The sequence below is a fragment of the Apus apus genome, assembly GCF_020740795.1.
Source record: "Apus apus isolate bApuApu2 chromosome W unlocalized genomic scaffold, bApuApu2.pri.cur SUPER_W_unloc_1, whole genome shotgun sequence".
Classification (NCBI taxonomy): domain Eukaryota; kingdom Metazoa; phylum Chordata; class Aves; order Apodiformes; family Apodidae; genus Apus; species Apus apus.
Genome location: NW_026248896.1, coordinates 38165 through 57737, shown reverse-complemented (window position 1 = coordinate 57737; position 19573 = coordinate 38165). Strand labels below are relative to the sequence as shown.

Below are 19573 nucleotides of genomic sequence, written 5' to 3'. Positions count from 1 at the left end.
TTTTGTGCGGCTTCACTTCCGCCTCAGCCGGCTTTGTTCCGTCCCGCTGTGCACTTCCGGTCGTCAGGGCACTGACCAGCCCCGTGAGGCGCCCTGACGGCAGCGAGCGGAGCACAGCAGGAACCCGCGGACCCGGTATCGCTAAGTTTTGGGCAAAAGGATTTATAGGGGAAGAAGAGGCTGCGGCAGCACCGCTCTTTTCCTCCCCTTCGTTAGAATTTAAGGCAGCGAAAGCAGAAGCGAAAGCAGCCCTCTCCTCTTTCGTAGCGCGCAGAGCCTCTCTGATCGTTTTCCATAATGTAGAATATTTACTAGCCTCTTTTCCATCTTTCCCTCTACTGCTGATGCTATCCCACAGGCACTACTGCTTCCTCTTCCCTGGTAAGCGTAGACCACATCTCCTCCCCGACCGCTCACTTGCCTTTTAGTGAGAAGAGTAATGAGTCCGAGGTGCACCTCTATCCCGCCGGTTGCGGGCCGCTCCGCTGGGCACTGCGGAACGCGATTGCCGGGGCAGCAATCAATTTCGGTCGGCTTCTCCACCCTCTCCGTCCTGCCGTCTTCGCGCTGTCCGGCAGCTGTAACGGGGAATCTGAGGGTCCCTGTTCGGGCGCCAGTTGCGGGAGGGAATCACGGACAGACACACAGGAATCAATATGATTAGGTGAATGCCGATTTATTTTACGCGCCATCAACCTTATATAGTCTCTTCCTGTGTCTACGTGTCCAGAACTACACTTGTCATTGGTCAATTGTCCCAAAGCTTGCCACGATCTAAACAGTGATTGGTTCCTAGCCTTAAGCAAGCACATGCGCAGTCAGGACTCTCCGCCCCACTTCCTTCTTTGGCACATCCGGTTGTTTACTTCGCTGCTCACTTTATCAGCTGGGTCCCATGGGAAAGTCCTTGGTCAGGGGGGCCCAGGTGCTTTCAGTAAAGGCTGGATTGCTCATATGTCCATTGCTTGCTAAAAAGCCCTCTACAGCCCATGCGTTCCTGACCCTCATAACTACCCTCAGCTCCTGTCTGCTCTGCTGCTCTCTCTGGCAGCAGTCCAGGACATTTCAGGACTGCTCACAGCTCAGGAGAGGGCTGTGGGAGTTGCTGGGGGTGGAGGGATTAGGGTTTTGCACATTCCTGAACATACTTGTATATAATTGTACATATTTTCTTTTTTCATTAGTGTTTAAAGTTGTCTAGTTTAGTTTTCAATCCAGAAAGTCTCTCTCCTTCCCTAGGTGGGTGGGAGGGGGAAGGGACCAAAAGCATTATGTGTTGCTGGTTTAGTTGCCAATCCTGAATTAAACCATAACACTCACATCCCATATAGAAGTTATAACACTGGGATTTTGTACCTCACATAACATGTAGAAAAAAAAAATCAGAAAAAGGAAATTAAATAGATGCTGTGGTATGTAATATCCCTCCATACCATGAATAATCACAGACAGTTTGACAGAACTAGAGTTTAAGTCTCTAGCAGTTAGCTATTACAGTACTAAATGTGCAGCTATCCTGAAACACAAGGACAGTCATTTAAGAAAGCCAGGCATCAGGAGGGGTTAGACAGCAATTCTAAGAAATACTCTGTCACAGTACTGGACTGTTACAGAATACTATGAGGTCCAACTAGTTACCCCAGCAATGACAAGACAGCATAAACTGCTTCCCCAGTGGTATGCCTTTCTCCAAGAAATCAGTTGCCTTGTAAAAAGGATAAAAACTGCACAAGCAACCCTCACCTCTGTCACACTGGGAACTGCAGTCTTAGCCACAGAATCCGACTGCTACCCCTACTCATTCTTGTAAGGGGAGTGAGATCCACCCAACAGTTAAGATGGCCCCTGATTTTTCAAAGTTGCTTTAGCTCTGTGTCCAGGAGAGTTTAACTCTGGTTTTAAAGGCATATTACACAAGTAGCCATCCAGAAAGGCAACAATTTGTAACAGAATATACAAGCCTTATTACATGGAAACTTTTATTTGCATTGAGATCTGTACATTCAAGTCACACATACTTTTAAGTCTTTGATGGAGCTGGAGCACAAGGATCACAACAGCCTGGTTTATTTGAACAGTTTTAAGAGTTTATGCCTCAAAAGTAGCCAGGAAACTTGTGACTATTTCCTTCAACTTAGCTTCTGTTTGGTCAGAGATCTTCCCTTCTGTCCTGTTGAAAGAGTTTAGTTAAACTTTTGACACAGGAATAGACATATGGTCAATCCCTGACTAAGGCAGAGAAAAACTCCCACAATGGAACTTTCCAATTTCTAACAAAATTATCAGATTAATTAACACACATTTGTTTGATGCATGAAGCTATACCACTGAAACCAACATAACATCCCTTCTCCTCCAAAAGTTAGTCCTGTTTAAGAACTAAGGTTTTTCAACAAATACTTTAAAAATAGCCATATGTAGTTCTACAAGGCTCCATCTTCTATATTGCTATGCCTCAGAGAGGGAAAGCACATGATTTGACTCGTGACACAAGAAGCTAGGAGCGGTTTACAGGACAGGACTATGGAAAATACTCAATCCCCAACAGTCTACTCAGCATCAGGGAAGGCAGTGAGCAGCACTTAATCCACAGTAATGTAACAGCCTAAAGCTGTCAAAAATATGAGGACTAGATTAAGTAATTTCAGTATTAGAGAATAGGTTTGCAAGTAGGTTTGTTTTAAGCATCAGCTGGATTTTTTAAGTAAAAACTGGAGACATGAAGCTGAGCTCTGGACAGCAGTGCAAGGACAGCAGGAAGGCCGATTTAACCTCCAGTTCTGGTACAGGCAACTTAAGGCATGATGTTCTAGGATACACTAAATTAACAGTTCAGTCACTTATCTGCACTCCAGCCATCAAGTCGGTACCCTTGAGATGAAGATAAATCATACCTGATTGTGGAGAGTAGGGCCTGGTGCTGGCTCAGTACATGAGCTAGGAAAGCACTCTCAAATTTAGTGATTTTGCTGGGCTCCAGCTTGTCCAAGTGACCTCTTACACCAGCATAGATGACTGCAACCTGTTCCTCAATAGCCATGGGCACTGCAGAAAATAAAGTGTTCATGCCATTGGTAACTCTTTCATCAGGAGACATCAGTATTGCAGAGTCCTTCTTTGAAAATCAACTGCACATATACAACATGGTTCAAGTCTGAATTTACCATGTCCAAAAAACAGACATAGTAAATACTGCCACAAAGACCAACCTTGTTAATACAAGAGACCAATGGAAAACACAGACTTGTTATGTCCAAGACACTCACCATACTGTCCTTGTTTGAGAAGCTCTGTCAGACGTACACCACGGTTCAGCAGCTGTTGTGTGGCAGCATCCAGATCAGACCCAAACTGAGCAAAGGCAGCTACTTCACGATACTGAGCCAATTCCAGCTTCATAGTACCTGCCACCTATAACACAAAACAGGTCAGACTGAGTTTGACCACCTTTTAAATGTGTCTAGTAGTTTGTAGGTTATCTTCAGCTGACAGTTATCACGATTCAGCTTTCCTTTGCATACCAGTCAAGTGGATCAAGATTCTGACAATTATATGCATTTCTAGAAATCCCACTGTCTGCTTGGCTTTTTAATGTAAGCATGCTATTCCTCCCTAAAATGGTGACAACTGATATTAAACCTCTCCAATTCCATATCTGGACTAAAAGCATGGGGTTGAGAGCATTCTCTATTTCTAGTTCAGCATACTGAAACTTAACAGTTCTACATCTTTATGCAGATACTATTTTCCTTTCTTCCCCTGCCTCTCAGCAGAGAATGGAAATAATCAAAGAAATCCTCAAAGTTTGTTATTTTATAATTTCATATCACTACGGAATCCAAAACTTCATTCCCTCTCAGAGTGAAATGGGTTAGAAAGCCTACACATTATTAATCTCTAATAAGAGGAAGAGCATCAGTTTCATGTTTACCTGTTTCATAGCCCTGGTCTGAGCAGCAGAACCTACACGGGACACAGACAGACCAACATTGATAGCTGGACGGATACCTTTGTAGAACAACTCAGTTTCCAAGAAAATCTGTAGAAGAAAATTGTTTTATCTTGGTTAAAAGCCTGGAAGCCTCTTCAGAGACCTGGCAGTAAGCTACACAGAAGTACTGGCATGTTAAAAAGTCATCCTACCTGTCCATCCGTGATGGAAATGACATTGGTTGGAATGTAAGCAGACACATCACCAGCCTGAGTTTCAATGACAGGCAAGGCAGTCAGAGAGCCACCTCCAAAGGAATCATTCATTTTGGCTGCTCTCTCCAGCAGGCGAGAGTGCAGGTAGAACACATCACCTGGGTAGGCTTCACGACCAGGTGGACGACGCAGCAGCAGAGACATTTGACGATAGGCAACAGCCTGTGTGGTATAAAGAAAGCTTTCAGACTTCAGTAGCTCAGTTAAAATTTTCAATTTCTAAACCTTAGCTGACCTTACAGCTACAAACACCAATGCTTGACTATGAGGCCTATAAACAATGTTTCCTGACCTGTTTGGATAAGTCATCATAGATGATTAATGCATGTTTTCCATTGTCTCTAAAGTATTCCCCCATGGAGCAGCCTGAATAGGGAGCCAGATACTGAAGGGGTGCTGCATCAGATGCTGTGGCAGACACCACAATAGTGTACTTCATGGCATCTGGAAAGAATTAAGAGATACACACCACTATATTACCTCTTCATGCCCATAATCAGCAAATACAATATGCACATGAAGTAGTAGTTGCTGAAGCAAGTCCAGGCAGCATCACTACACTGTTACAGGAAAGACGACCATACTACATTAACACATTTGTTGCTCAACTAATTCAAGAAGTTTCAAGAGCAAGTTCATGGCAGCTCATGTCTAACACTCGCAGACTTTTTTCTACTTAAAATGAAGTTTAAACTTTCACTAAGACACACTTTGGTTCTAGAAGTAACTCAGCCTGAAAGTCCATGGTTTCCTGGCTGTTGCGAAGCAATACTACCTTTTGTTTCATAGCCCCAAACAAGTTCTTGTCCTTAAAATGTGTTTTGTTTCTTTGTTTTTCCTGCTAGGTATGACACCTAGGTAAATTTTTCACCATGGAGGACAATCAAACATTGGAATAGTCTCCCAGGGGAAGTGGTAGATTTCCCCCATATTGGACAGCTTTAAGTCTCAGCTTGACAGGGTACTGAGCCATCTCATATAAACTACAGTAGTACCTAAAAAGGTTGGACCAGATGAACCTTGAGGTCCCTTCCAACCTAGAAATTCTATGATTCTATGACACTACTTGACCAGCAGACAAGGTAAGGTGCCCAATATCTTGCTGGCTGTTACATATGCAGCCTTGGTCAACAAGATCATTGTTTCTGAAAAGATGCTATTATTTAATCCCTTACTTTTGAGCAGTAGTCTCTCCACTAAATTTGCAACTGCCATACATGCTGACTTGCATACATACAAAACAAATGCCAAGTCCATAAATACTTGTAAGCCATAGTTTGTCATCAGACCTGCCTGACTGCCAAGAGGAAGCTCTCAACTCTACTGGAAAAACAAAACAAAACCAAGAAATCGCAAACCATAGGCTGACTTTTTCCAGAAGCAATTCAGCAGTTTTGGTGCCTCATACTAATCTTCTAGTGTGATGTAGCAAAAAGGAGGTTTTTTCCCCAGATACCTAGAAAGATTTCTTGTCCACAAAGAAAAGTAGTTCATTCATTTAATAAGAAAATAATTCTGTCTATACCTGCAGCTAGGAGAGGTCAATAGTAGTGTTCAGCCTTATAATGAGAACAGAATGTCACTAGTTGCCAGGCTCAGCAATCTTCAAAAACCTGTACCTGCATCAGTGAGCCTCTTCACCAGCTGAGCTACAGTAGATCTCTTCTGGCCAATTGCAACATAGATGCAGTACAGCTTCTTTTTCTCATCTGTTCCATCATTAAACCGTTTCTGGTTGATTATTGTGTCAATTGCAATTGAAGTTTTCCTGTGTAACAGAGGTTGGCAAGTTAAGCTGCTCACAGTTCTCCCAACCTCTACGCAGTTCTGTGTTCAGCTTTGTTACAGCAGAGCACACTGTACTCATGTCTCTGTTTAACAAAATATTTTTAGCTTAGGCATTTAACTTACCCAGTCTGCCTATCACCAATGATCAGCTCACGCTGGCCACGACCAATTGGCACCAAGCTGTCCACAGCCTTAATACCAGTCTGCATAGGTTCACGCACAGAGATTCTGGGAATTATTCCAGGGGCCTTTAAGCCAACTCTTCTACGCATCTTGGATGTAATAGGACCCTTAGAAGAGAGGCAACAACCTGTTGCAGTCTGTATCACAAATACAAGCAGGGGTAGTAAACATCCATTACACTTACCTTCCCATCAATTGGATTACCCAAGGCATCTACAACACGACCCAGCAGCTCTTCCCCAACTGGAACATCCACAATGGCACCAGTCCTCTTCACAACATCCCCTTCCTTGATCAGTCTGTCATTACCAAACACGACAACACCAACATTGTCGGGCTCCAAATTCAAAGACATACCCTAGGACAAAGATCACATTATCCTGAGAAAACCCATACCAACATTTATGAAAATGTTGACAGTTTAATACCTATGTGATTATTCTACAGTGTAGAATATCCAACATAACCTACCTCAAATTTATTTGTAACAATAGTCAACATTCTGCTTTTATGTACAACGCACATATGTTCTTCCACACTGGTTAGAGAATTTGCCTAAGCCTTCAGATTACTATATAATTATATTTGTGGCAGTCTAACATTCAGTCATTTATCTCTCTAAAAAGAAAAGAATAAGCAGGGTTCAAATATGATATTTCTTTATTGCCTAGAAATTGGACAAGGGAAAAGCACCATCCTTTTCTCTACCTAAGGCAAGTTAAAAATACTAGAAGAGCTGTTTCAGTACTCTCAGAACAGTAAGACAACTTTTTAACTCTAGTCTACTCTTCAGACTATAAGAAATTGGCAAACTGCACACTGTATTGGATCAGAGAGGCTACTATTCAACAGTAAACAGAAAAGCCAGCCTGAAACCAAAGAAAACAAAATCTAATGTCAGATTAGTTCTTATATTTCCTAGATGAAGACAAATAAAGCTCAAATGTTGACCAAGAGCCAGACACAGATACTGAAAGCAAAGTGTTAAAAATTCAAATAATATTTGTGTTTTGTAGTATTATTTCAACTAGTTAGTACATAATAAAGTTGCAATGAAGTCTGTAAAAGGTCCATATGGGTTCCTCCAAGCGTAGTCTCACATTCTCCTTAGAAAAAGACTACACAAACTGCTTTAGTGAAAGCTTACCTTAAGTCCAGAAGAGAATTCAACCATTTCTTCTGCTTGGACATTTCTTAGGCCATACACACGGGCAATACCATCACCAATTGAGAGCACACGACCAGTCTCCTCAAGTTCAGTAGAGGTATCAGCTCCCAAAATACGTTCCTCAAGAATAGAGGATATCTCAGCAGTCCCTGGAAAGAGATGCTTCAAATCAGATTTAGCACATTAAGGCACAGTATGAATTCAGTAAGCTTGTCCTGAATCCACAAGCCAAGGTACTCTCTCAGGTATGCCACAAAGTCTAACAAGCAACACTCTTCCTTATATAGGATGCATAAGATAAATGACAGCTTCTGTATTCAGAGCCAATAAAAACAACTTCAACTCATCATTATGAGCCTGTTTCAATCAAAATATTGATGGCTGTTTAGATATCAATTTCCTTCATTATGTCCTACACTACCAGCAATCTCTCCCCCTAGAAAGCAATTAGATTAAATAATTAGCCTTAGCTCAGAAAGAACAGACATGCTAACTCCACTTGCAGAGCGTTTACTTAGACTGAAGGCTTCAAAACACCCTATCAACTGATTTGTAATCAAAGATCCAAATACATTCAAGGAGCAAGATGTTAGATAAGCTATAAAAACGTATTCTCCATCTTCCTCAAATTTGTTTGGCAGTGTATCTCTAACAAATTTATTTCCTCAGCTAGGAAACAGTAAGTAACATGTATTTCCTAATCACACCTTTAATCATCCTAAACCACTACCAAAACTACAGCTATCCAGCACCACTGCCTTCTCTAAACACCAAGATGCTGGCAGCAAAAATATTATAGTCAAGGACACAAGGTCAAATCCAAGCAGGCCTGGGAAAGTCATCTGTCCATACTGTTACAAGCAAGACATGAAACTGGAATTTGAAGCATTTTTTCAAACAATTCTGTGGGAGCTGAAGACTGAATCGAATCCTTGAGAATCGGGTAAGCTGTATAAGCAAACTGATACGTGACCACTCCTTTGGCTTGGGCATAATTTGAATTGTTCTGAAAGTGAAATCTACTGGATGTGACTGTATAACAGATGGTTAACTATTAATTACTGTCAAGTACATAAATATCCTCAAATATCTTGTCAACTGACACACACATCCGTTACACTTCATATTAAAATTCCTTTTTGTTTGACAGAGCAAGTTCTTAAACCACACTCTTACATTAGGACCTTTCTCAGACTCACCAGTTTTCTGAAAGCATGTCTTGGAGGCATAGATGTTTCTTGTAGCAACAAATTCTGTACCCAGGGTGTTTCTGGAAATCTAAAATAAGTAACTGTTTCAATAAAATTGATATTTCCTAAATAATTCAAAAAACGTTAAGAGGTAACACACTGAAATTTCTGATCATGATCTTATTTATTTAATGTGTCTCAGTTTTGAGTTGAGTTTCACAGTGCTCCGCTCAGAAGTTGTAATTATGGAACCAAGTCCAGTATTACTAAGCAAGGAAAAATGGTAACAGAGATTGCTCTAAATTACTCGCTGCAATTTTCTGCATTGCACTAATGTCACCATTACAGCACTGCAGCAGTTCCCAAAGCAAAACCACCTCGTTTGCCACCTTTGAGCTGAACATCAAAAGCTTAGGGCATAAAGAAAACAGGGCACCCCTTATGGTTTTGCACAAGGGAGAAATAAGACTGTATCTTCTCAGAGCTAGCCTAAGAAAAATCTAACTGCATAATTTCTGAAACATGCCTAGAACATACAATAGCAAAAATATAAAAAAAAACAACTTGTGACAATTAATGCATTAAAATATTATAATCCTACATTCCAAGCAGAATTCCTGATGTAGTCCCATGCAGCATTAGTGCAATTTCTCTGAAAGCCTGGGCAGGCCTTTTTAACGGTTCACCTTCACAAGGGACACGGGCCAGGAATGGGGCCTGACAGACCTTCACACCCTCACTCTCCCCAAAAACACGGGGAAAAAAATACCACCTGGCAAGCCTCGCAGCTCAAATCCCTAACCTTGACCGGGATCTAGCAGCTTTCAGACATTAACCTGAACCCCAATAGCGCCAATCCGCGTCCTCGGGAAAAGATGCGCCGAACCCTAGACACCTCCCCCCCCAGGTGAGAAGACCTCCGCTCCTCAGCAGAAAGTCAAACCTCGCTGCCACCCAGCACAGAAGTGAGCCCCCTACATACACCTCACCCCAGCCTCCCGAGAGTAGGAGGCCGTGGCCCCTCAATGTGACCGCACGTCCCAAAATGGCGGCGGCACGCACCCCCCCCCCCCACCCCCCCCCCACCCCCCCCCCCCCCAGGGAGAAAAGCGCGCCCTCACCAGGCCTGCCTGCCACGACAGGGAGCGGACAAGGACGGCAGCCGCTCGGGCGGAGAGCATAGCGGCAGCTCCTCTAAACAAGACTGAAGGAAAAAAGAAGGCAACTTAAAAGCCCCACACTGACTCTACAAAATGGCAGCGGCACGCTCCGCCCTCTTTAGCGTCAAGGCCACGCCCGCGGGGCGGGGCGCGTCCTGGAAGTGCTTCTCTCGCCTCTACCATCCCCCTCAGATGTCGCACCGCCCTCCCTCTCCCCGCGCCTCTGAGCAATGAGGGAATATAATAATAATAATAATAATAATAATAATAATAATAATAATAATAATAATAATAATAATAATAATAATAATAATAATAATAATAAAAAAACCCCAACAACCCAAAAAACACGAAACGGAGCTTTTAGAAAAATACCTAGTTGCGGCAGGTGCCCTTGAAATGGCCTTCAGCGGACGGAAGAGGCGCGGTTGGAGGCATGAAGTGGGTAGGGGCTAGTATGAGTCACAGGAGACTGGGGTGCTGCGAGGTAGAGGGTGGTAGTTGGAGGGTGTCCCTCGACTTTTCTGGGTGCTGCAGGTGCTCGTGCTCCTGTCTGCTCTGTTTCATTGCAGCTGCTGGTGGCAGAAGCAAAGTGGTGGCAGAGGAGTGCAGGAGTGCTGACCTGCAGTCTTGCCTGCACTCTGAAAACAGGGGTAAAAGGAATGTGATGTGTAGTGCTCTGTTGGTTTACTTACCAATACTACAAAGGAGCTTAAATGTTTTAGCCAGTCTGCTGAAAATACATAAAACCTAAAAGCTGATACTACAGGTTCCATAAGAGGTGATGATGACAGGTGTTGCATAAAAGGGTATGAGTCTGCAAGGTGGCTGGGGAAGGCTCTCCCATTGAGTCATGAGGTTCAGACTGGACCCCCTTGCTTTCTAAATTCCTTCTCAGAGAGGAGTCTGGGTGTGGCTGGATCCAATCCTAGTCCTGGATTTTGTCAGTGATTTATGTCTAAAGGATTATGTGTGTAGCTACCTATTAAGAGTCAACATTTGCCTGTTTCAGAGCTCTGCCAAGGACTTGCACTGAGACAGTTTCACAAAGTTGAAAATATAAATTTTAAGGCAACAGATACAACAAGTTCAGAATTCCCATTGAGAAATGCACTGACTGTGTTAGAGCTAAATGTCTCAAATCTAGCAAAATAATTAGTTAAGCTAACAATTCACCTGGGTATCATCCACAAAGTAGCAGAGGTGCAACTTCTTACCAAGGAGGTGTCCCTGCCTGGGGAGTAGAGAGGTCCAGGCCCATCAACCCATCCAGAAATAGTTGAGATTCTCTTTCTCGAAAATAGAGGATTCTAAAGGCTATTTTATACTTCTTGATGACGTGGGACTGGGTCATATCTTGTGTACTGATTGGCTCCTGGCAGGCTAATGGTGCTATTAATTGAGAGGGGAAGACAGTAGAACCAACATTTGCTGCAGATGTGGACTTCTTCTCAGTCACATTGGCACAACTCTGGCTGTCAATCTTTGCCTCCAGCTATTGTTGGCACAACCATCTGGCTAGAGGACCTTCGCCCTATCCCCAGCAGTCACATGAATTACCAGGGTTGTAAAAACTTCCAAACTGCCAGGTTGTAAGAAACTTCAAACATCTGGACTGGGTCTTGGCTTAGATAAGTGAGTGGTTTGTCCTTCACCCCTGCTCATTACCAGGAAGAGATAAGCACACTAAGTCTGCTTTCCTATCCCAAAGCTGATACAAGATAAGCACACCAATTTGGGACAACTCTGGTCAATTTTCCCACAACAGGATAGCAGCATCACAAGCTGAGGAGAACCTCACTGCAAGAGATGGTCATGCTTATGGTACACAGGGGTCTCTCCTTTGTCATTATCTGTCAACCAAAGGCCTAACCCTGTGCACACAGTGCACTTGGCAACAAATCCCATATGTGAGATATAGAATTTAGTCTGCCAGGGAGAAAGTGCCAAAACTCAGGCAGGTACAGTGTGACTGTGTCCCCATAGTAATCCAGAGGGGTTAGTAAAGCACAGATCCCAACAGACCTTTCTGGGAATTTAAAAGGTTAGGTGAAAAATCCTGCACCATTTTCACATGTGTTGTTTCAAACAACATTTCTCATGCTAATTATTTCAGTAATCAGTTTAAATTATTTAAAACTGCCTGAAAAAAACCTCACATTGATTTAAATAATCTATTTAAGTCTTGTGCCTTTTTGTACTTTTGTTATATTACTGAAGAAAGGTGGTTCTTTGGTGTTAGAAATGAAATGTAGTGTTGTTTTCGCATCCTAGTGTTAGAAGCATAGTGTTGTTTGGTTTTTTTATATATACCTGTCAACGTTTAACTCAGTTTGACAACAATGCTCTCGATCCCCTCCCCCTCCCACCCAGGTAGGGAAGGAGAGAGAGAAAAAAAAGAGAGAGACTTGGCTAGATTGAAAACTGAACCGTGCAGATTTATTTAGAATACTAATATGTGATATGAGAGTATAAATGTATATATATATGTGATTATACAAAGGTGTGGTAGAAGCCTCTCGCCTCCCCCCACCCCCAGCAACTCCCACAGCACTCCCCTCAGACGAGACAATTCCGAGGAATCCCGAAGCTGCTCCTGGAGAAAGGCAGAGAGTTACGAGGGTCAGGAGGGCTTGAGGTCGACAGGTCAATGATGATGGGCAGATGGTGTTTTCCCAGACGCCAGCCACGAACGGAAGAAAGAGAGAGAAAGAAGGAAGGCAGACAGAGAGGCGAAGCGAAGCGGCGAGAGAGCGAAGCAGGAAGGAAGGAAGGAAGTTTTCTTCTGTCATCTCCGACCTTCCCCTGAGCCTACGTAGATATATGGAATGGAATATCTCTGGCCAGTTTTGCTGTTCATCTAACCCAGCCTCCCACAGGGGGGCCACAGATCCCCCCGCAGTGTCTGAGCCGGCAGAGCAAAGGCACGACCTTGAGGGCCCAGCAATTACAAAAACATTCCAGTGTCTTATCAACCTAGCAGAACACGCAGTTGCTAGTTGAAGAAAGCTCACTGAAATGAAAAAAGGAATCAGCAAAAGAAAAACTGGCTTCATCCTGGTTCAAACCAGGACAATACCCTAGTGTTAGTTCCAGGTTTAAGACCTTTTCAGAGTATTCAAGTTGATTTTACTGAATTACCAAAGATAGGCTGAGCTAAATATTTACTGGTTCTAGCAGATCATCTAACAGGGTGGGTAGAAGCATTTCCTCTCAAGATGGCTACTGCAGCAACAGTGGCAAGGGTAATCCTGGAACAGATAATTCCCAGATATGGGATGGTGGAAAACATTGATTCAGATCAGGGAAGCCACTTTACCTCCAAAGTGCTGCAGGACTTAATGAACAGCCTGGGTATTTCTTGGAATTTCCATACCCCTTGGCACCCTCCCTCTTCTGGAAAGGTGGAAAGAATGAATCAGACCTTAAAAAAGCAGTTGTCAAAGTTAATGCTGGAAACTAAATTGCCTTGGACTAAGTGTCTACCTATTGCTCTGCTAAGAATCAGGAATGCTCCTCGCAAAGACATAGGGATGTCACCTTATGAAATGCTGTTTGGACTGCCATATTTAGGCAAAAGTGATGGACTTCCACAGTTCAAAACTAAAGATGTTTTTCTGAAGAACTATATACTCGGGTTGTCGTCTTCTTTGTCCTCCCTTAGGCACCAAGGGCTCCTGGCACAGACTCCACCCTTGGAATTTGCAGTGCATCGATTTCAGCCTGGAGACTGGGTCCTGGTTAAATCCTGGAAAGAAGCCAAACTCCAACCCACCCGGGAAGGACCATTTCAAGTTCTGTTGACTACGGAGACTGCCGTCCGGACAGCTGAGAAAGGGTGGATTCATTATACCCGACTCAAAGGACCAGTAGAGGCTCCACCTGAGAAAGAACAGTGGCAGGCCTACCGAACTGAAAACCCCTTGTGCCTTAAACTGAAGAAGCAATGAGTATTGATCAATGCTAACGGATGAAGTAGTGTTTGTAGTAATTCTAGTTATTGCAGTTATTGGGTTAATGCTTATCTGTTGTGTGGAAAAACAGGTTCTGTGGGCATAAAAGGAGAAGAGAACCTTTTAGTGAAAATGAGGGGGATCATCATAATAGTGAGTTGTTGTCTGTGGAACATCCAGGGGTTTCAATACATGACTGTTACAGTACATCAGAGCTATCCAGTTAAATTGTGGATAAATGTAACTGAGAAGAGCACTCCCCAAACCACAGTGTTTGATGCATGCCAGATATTGAATTGTGGACCCTTAGAATCCCAGAGGCAGTGGAGACATGTGGATAAATATTTATGTCCTGAAAGTGGTGTAGCAGTAGGCAAGCCATGTGGACAGTGGTCTAGTTTATGGTTTATGGCTGCTCAGGGATGGACAGCTCCTCATAGTCAGGGAAACCCTCTAAAAAAACAACTCAGAATGTTTAAGGGAACATCTGATCCCAGCTGTCAGCATCTACAGTGTAATCCTGTAATCATCAGTCTTACAAAAGTTGACAAAGAAGTTAATTGCACGTATGGGCTTGGAGCTGAGATAACTGGTACTGATCCAGTGGGAAGGTTTAGAATAGTGGTGTGGGAATCAAAGCTTGAATCGGAAAAGGCACGTCCTACTGTTTTTCCTAAAATAAAAACCTGGAATCCACCAAATGATCCAAAAGTAGTAACCTTGACAGAGGTCAAGGATATAAAGCAAACCTTTGAAATTGAAATTGGATATGGAGAGACAAATGTGTGGGTTGAATGGGTCAAATATACAGTGCAAAGTTTAAATCAAAGCAATTGTTATGCTTGTGCCTCAGGGAGGCCTACGGCACGGATAGTTCCTTTTCCATTGGGGTGGAGCAAAGACCCACAGGGAATTAAATGCATGATTGCTTTATATCAAGACACAACTGCATGGGGTGATCAGGCTTGCAAGTCTCTATCGCTGCTTTTTCCTGCTGTACAGATCAAGGACCTCAGAGTGCCTCCTGCTTTCTCTGTAGTGCTGGGTGTGGGAAACTGTTCTTTTCTTCCCCACATAAGTCTAAACAAAATGCCTTTTAAGCCAGCAAAGATCTCTCCTGATTATCCCCAGCTAAGGGACTAAAACAGACTTGCTTCTCAAGGACAACTGAACCCAAAACAACAGATGTGGTCCGGGACAGAAAGGATGAGCTACAAGCCATCCTGTGCCCCTGCTGGTCACAACCCTAGCTTGGGGCTCATGGACGCTCATTGGCTCTGGACAGTGACACTGACTGGACCGGTGGGTCACGGGGGAATCAAAGGCAGTGAGTGCAGCAGGTGGACCCTTCCCTCCTCCCTGAGGCCCGTTCGGACGCTTTCTGCCTGGGACACCCCCCTGCTGCGGACACTGGTGCTGGGACCCTGCCTGCCTGCCTGCCCCGGGTCCAGCCTGAGCCTCAGCGCCGAGCGTGCCAGGGTCCCGAGCCCTGGGGTCGGGGCCGGAGCCCCCTCCCCGTGTTGCTGCCGGTTGAGGGGAAACCAACGGGCGCTGCACCCGCTGCCGAGCCGCGAGAGGCTGCCCCTCCGATACCATGGACCTGCCGTCATACACACACACACACACATTCCTTTCCTCATACTCGTACACACAGCGCGACCTCTTAAAGAGGACTGACGTCGGGTTTCCTTCCCTCCTCCCCTCCTCCCTTTGGTCCTTAACCCTCTCCCTCAAAAGCACCGGACCTTTTGCATTGCCTCCCTAAAGGACACTTTCTCACTATATACATATTTATATCCCTGGTAGCCATTTACATTGTCCCTAAACATCATCCCTCGGTTTGTGTTAACTCTTAATAAACCGATTAGTTTGTGGAGTAAACCTTGGCTTTAGAGGCAATTTCTGAGCGTGGTGGGGTGGGGGTTGTCGCGGGCCGGTATTGGGGGGCTACCAGCTGTCAGGATGTTTCCGCGACTTCCCCCCCCAGTGTGGAGAGGTTTGTGAATAAGCCCGAGGGTCACACGTGGCGTTCACCTCTCACAGAGGAACGGCCACTGCGGGACCGTATCCTAGAGGGGAGATTGGAACACCCTCCCACCACGCTCACAAATTGCTACTGAAACCAATGTTTAGTTTAAGAATTAATCGGTTTATTAAGGGTCAACACTAATTAAGGGGACAAGGTTCAGGAGAGGTTGTCTAGGTGTATATTGGAAAAGGGATTCAAAGGTACTATGGTCTTATCAAATGCACACTCCGAGGAGGAGTGTAAAATCAATGGAGTGAAAGGGCAGGAGTTGAGCCTGGCAGGAAAGTTAGAGTGTGTGTGTGTGTGTGTGTATTTACCCTCCTTCCGTAGCGCGTGGTTCCCGGGATGCGGCTGGCAGGCTCGGCAGGAGATCCGTGGGGGGGCCGGCTTCCCGGTAACCGGGGCGACCCCTCCCAGCAGCAGCAGCTGCGGCAAGCACGGCTTTAGTCCTGAGGCAGGTGGCGAGCGCAGGCTGGGCAAGCTCCTACTTTGGTCCGGTTTGGTTTAGGCTGGGCAGGCAGGGTCCCCCGGGGAGCGGGCACAGATGCCCCCCTTTCCGCTTCTCCGGGCAGCGGTTGCGGGGCAGCCCCCCCTTCCCTCTCGGCTCCTCCGGACAGCGGGGCTGGCGTTCCAGGCAGGTCCAGGTACTGCAGCAGGGTCTCGTTCCGGTCAGGCAGAGAGCCCCGGCCTGCGGATCTTGCCCTCTTTTATAGATCAGAAATCACTGTTCGAGAAAGTATCACTGTTCAAATTAGCCAATTAGCACTGGCCAGGTACGTGCTCTGTTAGAGGCATCTTTAACCTGTTGTCCATTTTTCTGCCAGTTATCATAACCCTTATGCTGTTTTTCTTGCTGTGGAGTTATCTGGTAGAGCAAGGGGCCTGTTCCAGTCTGTCCTTGGCTAAATCAGTAAAAAGGCGCCGCTCTTGCTTTGCTGGCTTGAAAGGCATTTTGTTTAGTCTTTTGTGGGGGGAGAGAAGATGGACCGTTCCCCACAGGGGTGCTTTCTAACTACCACCATGAAATACGGTCCCGAGGTGGCCATTCCTCCGTGAGAGGCGAGAGCCACGTGTGACCCTCGGTCTATTAAAAAACCCCTCCACATCAGGAGGGGGAGTCGCAAAAGCATCCTGACAGCCAGTAGCTCCCCAGTACCGGCTCTCGACACCGGGTAACCATACAGCTTGTCTGTCACACAGGATGTGAATGCTGCCAGGTATCTCGGAGATTTGGAGATGTGTATTGAGTCACTGAGTGTGACTGGTGACAAAGCAGGAAACTACTCAGCTATGAGTGTCCCCAGGACAGATCTGTGGTGGTATTGTGGAGGAAAAATTCTAAGGTCTGTGCTCCCTTACAATTGGAAAGGTACGTGTGCTCTTATTCAATTGGCCATTCCATTCACCCTGGCATATGTAAAAGAGCCTCATGTTGAGAGAGAGAGAACAAAAAGAGGTCTAGGGATATCATTTGATGATAGGATTTACATTGATGCTATTGGGGTTCCCAGGGGAGTTTCTGATGAGCACAAAGCTAGAAATCAGATAGCTACAGGATTTGAATCCTTCCTGTTCTGGTGGGTAACAGTCAACAAAAATGTGGATTGGATAAATTATATTTATTATAATCAACAAAGGTTCATCAATTATACGAGGGATGCAGTCAAGGGAATTGCAGAACAACTGGATGCCACCAGCAGGATGGCATGGGAAAATAGAATAGCATTAGACATGATACTGGCTGAAAAGGGGGGTGTATGTGTAATGCTAGGGAATAAGTGCTGTACTTTTATCCCAAATAATACTGCCCCTGATGGTACAATAACTAAGGCACTGCAAGGACTCACTACTCTAGCAGATGAATTAGCAGAAAATTCGGGGATAGCTCACCCACTGGATGGTTAGAGTCCTGGTTTGGGAAATGGAAGGAGACAATAATTTCCATTTTAACATCCTTAATTATAATAACGCTGACACAATGCTATTATTAGATGAGCAAAATCCAGACTGTCTCTCCCCTGAAGAGAGATGTGCATCTTACAAAACAACCTGAGATAATGCAAAATCAACAGTAGGGTAAATAAAAGAAGGGGGAATTGTTAGAAATGAAATGTAGTGTTGATTTTGCATTCTAGTGTTAGAAACATAGTGTCGGGTTTGGTTCATATATATATATATACTCTAGTGTTAGGAATATATAGTTTGCTTGAGATAAGTGAGATATTTGCACATTCCAATTACACCAAGAGTGGTTTATGGCCCAAGAAACTGAGGGACTTAATTGGGCTCCATCTGGGGGATCTGAACATGGAGAAGGATTTATGGCCCAAGATAAGACCGAACAAAGCCACTTCTATCTTGCTCCTAGGAGCAGGATGGCACCAGTAGGTATAGATCATTTTGTTAATTAGGAACACAGCCAAGGGGGCAAGAAAGGTCAAAATTTTACCTTAAAAGGTAAAAAGTAAACTGCTAGAATGGAATGTGTAAACAGGGGTGGGAAACTTATAGGATAATTTGAAGCGTCGGATAGGCTGTAAACCCTGGAGTACCCAGCCAGTGGGGAAACAGGGGAGGGAACTTTGCGTGGGGAATATAAACCATTATTCACCTTACTATGGGTGTGCCTACTTGCTTAGGTCACCCATTCTTGCAAGAATGTAAATAAACTGTGCTTCGCTGAAGGATCTGTGTGGGCCTGTTCATTGGCACGACAGACGTTTCTCACAAGATCACTTCTGGCACTCCAAACCTAGGAATTATTTTTATTTTTTTTAATACAATTTTACTTACTTCCTTTGCTTGATTGGTGTGACGTGGAAAAGCCTCAGGCCAACCTGAGAAGGTATCTACTAATGCAAAAAAAAAAACCTGTATCCATTTTGCCGTGGGAAGGCCGAGCAGCTGAAGTGGGCCTTCTCCCCCTCCACTCCTCAGGTGCTTATCGGTGTCTCAGTTCTCTCAGGAAGGCCTTTTGGGATGCAAACGAGAGGGGTTACAATAGAGCTTTGACATATATTCCTGCCTGAGGGCTGGTTCCTCACACCACCCCGTGGCTCAAACACACTGCAGATCCAGCGTTGGGCCAGCCAGCAATGGGGTGGGGGTTGGTGTCAGTGAGGCTCCCCGAGCCCATCATTTTAGCCTCCTGCTCTCACTCCCAAAAGCGGCACCGGGCATTCAGGTATGTATAGCAAGGTCCATTTTCCCAGCTCTCTCCTGAGGAGCTGGAAAAAGGGCATAACATCTTTTTCCCTGTTGCACCAACAGCTGGTATAGAAAACTTACTGAAGGGTCCCTTGCAAGAATTTAGAACAGCATAACTAGCTCCTGTATTCACCGAAAATTAACCCTGTCCTTCCCAGCTTCATGATTCTGCTAGGGAATTTAATTCAACCTCCAGCCAGTCTGAGCCCTTATCTTGATCTATTGTCCAGATAGGATCTAATTTAGACCTAGAGGCTTCTGCCAGGATCGGGGACAATTAATTTTCCAATGCTCTACTTGCTTACAATATACACACTGATATAACCCAACCAGGCTCGATTTCAGCAGTAACTCACAGACAATGATCTCACTCTGGCCTGGTCTCTGCTTTTTTTGCTTTCTGTTATCCAGGGCAGACCGACATGTAAACAATATGTAAAACATTAACAGTTAGCTTCCGGGTCTCGATATATCAATTTTTCTAGCAGGCTCACATAGCCTCTCAAAAGAGATTGAAAATGCTTTGTCAGACCCCTGTTTAACCTCATGCACAAGTTTGTTCGGTTTGGTTTGTGGGTCCCATCCTGGACCCCATATAAAATTAATTGTTGACATTCCTTTAGTCTGTCCAGGTCCCTCCTGGGGTTAGGATTCCAGTCTGGGTTCTCCCTGGGCATAAGATGGTTAAT

General features: G+C 44.6%; 3 protein-coding genes across 3 annotated transcripts; 2 read left to right on the top strand and 1 right to left on the bottom strand.

Moving 5' to 3' along the window:
• Positions 1 to 1962: 1962 nt before the first annotated feature.
• LOC127396382 (ATP synthase subunit alpha, mitochondrial-like) lies at positions 1963 to 9814 on the bottom strand. Its single transcript, XM_051643995.1, has 12 exons — positions 9657 to 9814; positions 8545 to 8623; positions 7325 to 7494; positions 6362 to 6535; positions 6118 to 6284; positions 5826 to 5974; positions 4499 to 4650; positions 4144 to 4368; positions 3932 to 4039; positions 3267 to 3411; positions 2895 to 3045; positions 1963 to 2170 (listed from the first exon to the last, which is right to left on the bottom strand). The coding sequence occupies exons 1-12, from the start codon at positions 9714 to 9716 to the stop codon at positions 2089 to 2091; spliced, it is 1662 nt and encodes a 553-aa protein (XP_051499955.1). The 5' UTR covers positions 9717 to 9814; the 3' UTR covers positions 1963 to 2088.
• Positions 9815 to 10050: 236 nt separating this feature from the next.
• Positions 10051 to 15481, top strand: LOC127396385 (uncharacterized). The gene is made up of 2 exons (XM_051644008.1): positions 10051 to 10136; positions 13360 to 15481. The coding sequence occupies exon 2, from the start codon at positions 13781 to 13783 to the stop codon at positions 14789 to 14791; it is 1011 nt and encodes a 336-aa protein (XP_051499968.1). The 5' UTR covers positions 10051 to 10136; positions 13360 to 13780; the 3' UTR covers positions 14792 to 15481.
• Positions 15482 to 16405: 924 nt separating this feature from the next.
• LOC127396388 (syncytin-2-like) lies at positions 16406 to 17668 on the top strand. Its single transcript, XM_051644010.1, is given in 2 exon segments — positions 16406 to 17568; positions 17571 to 17668. Coding segments are annotated over 2 exon segments (753 nt in total). The 5' UTR covers positions 16406 to 16913.
• Positions 17669 to 19573: the final 1905 nt, after the last annotated feature.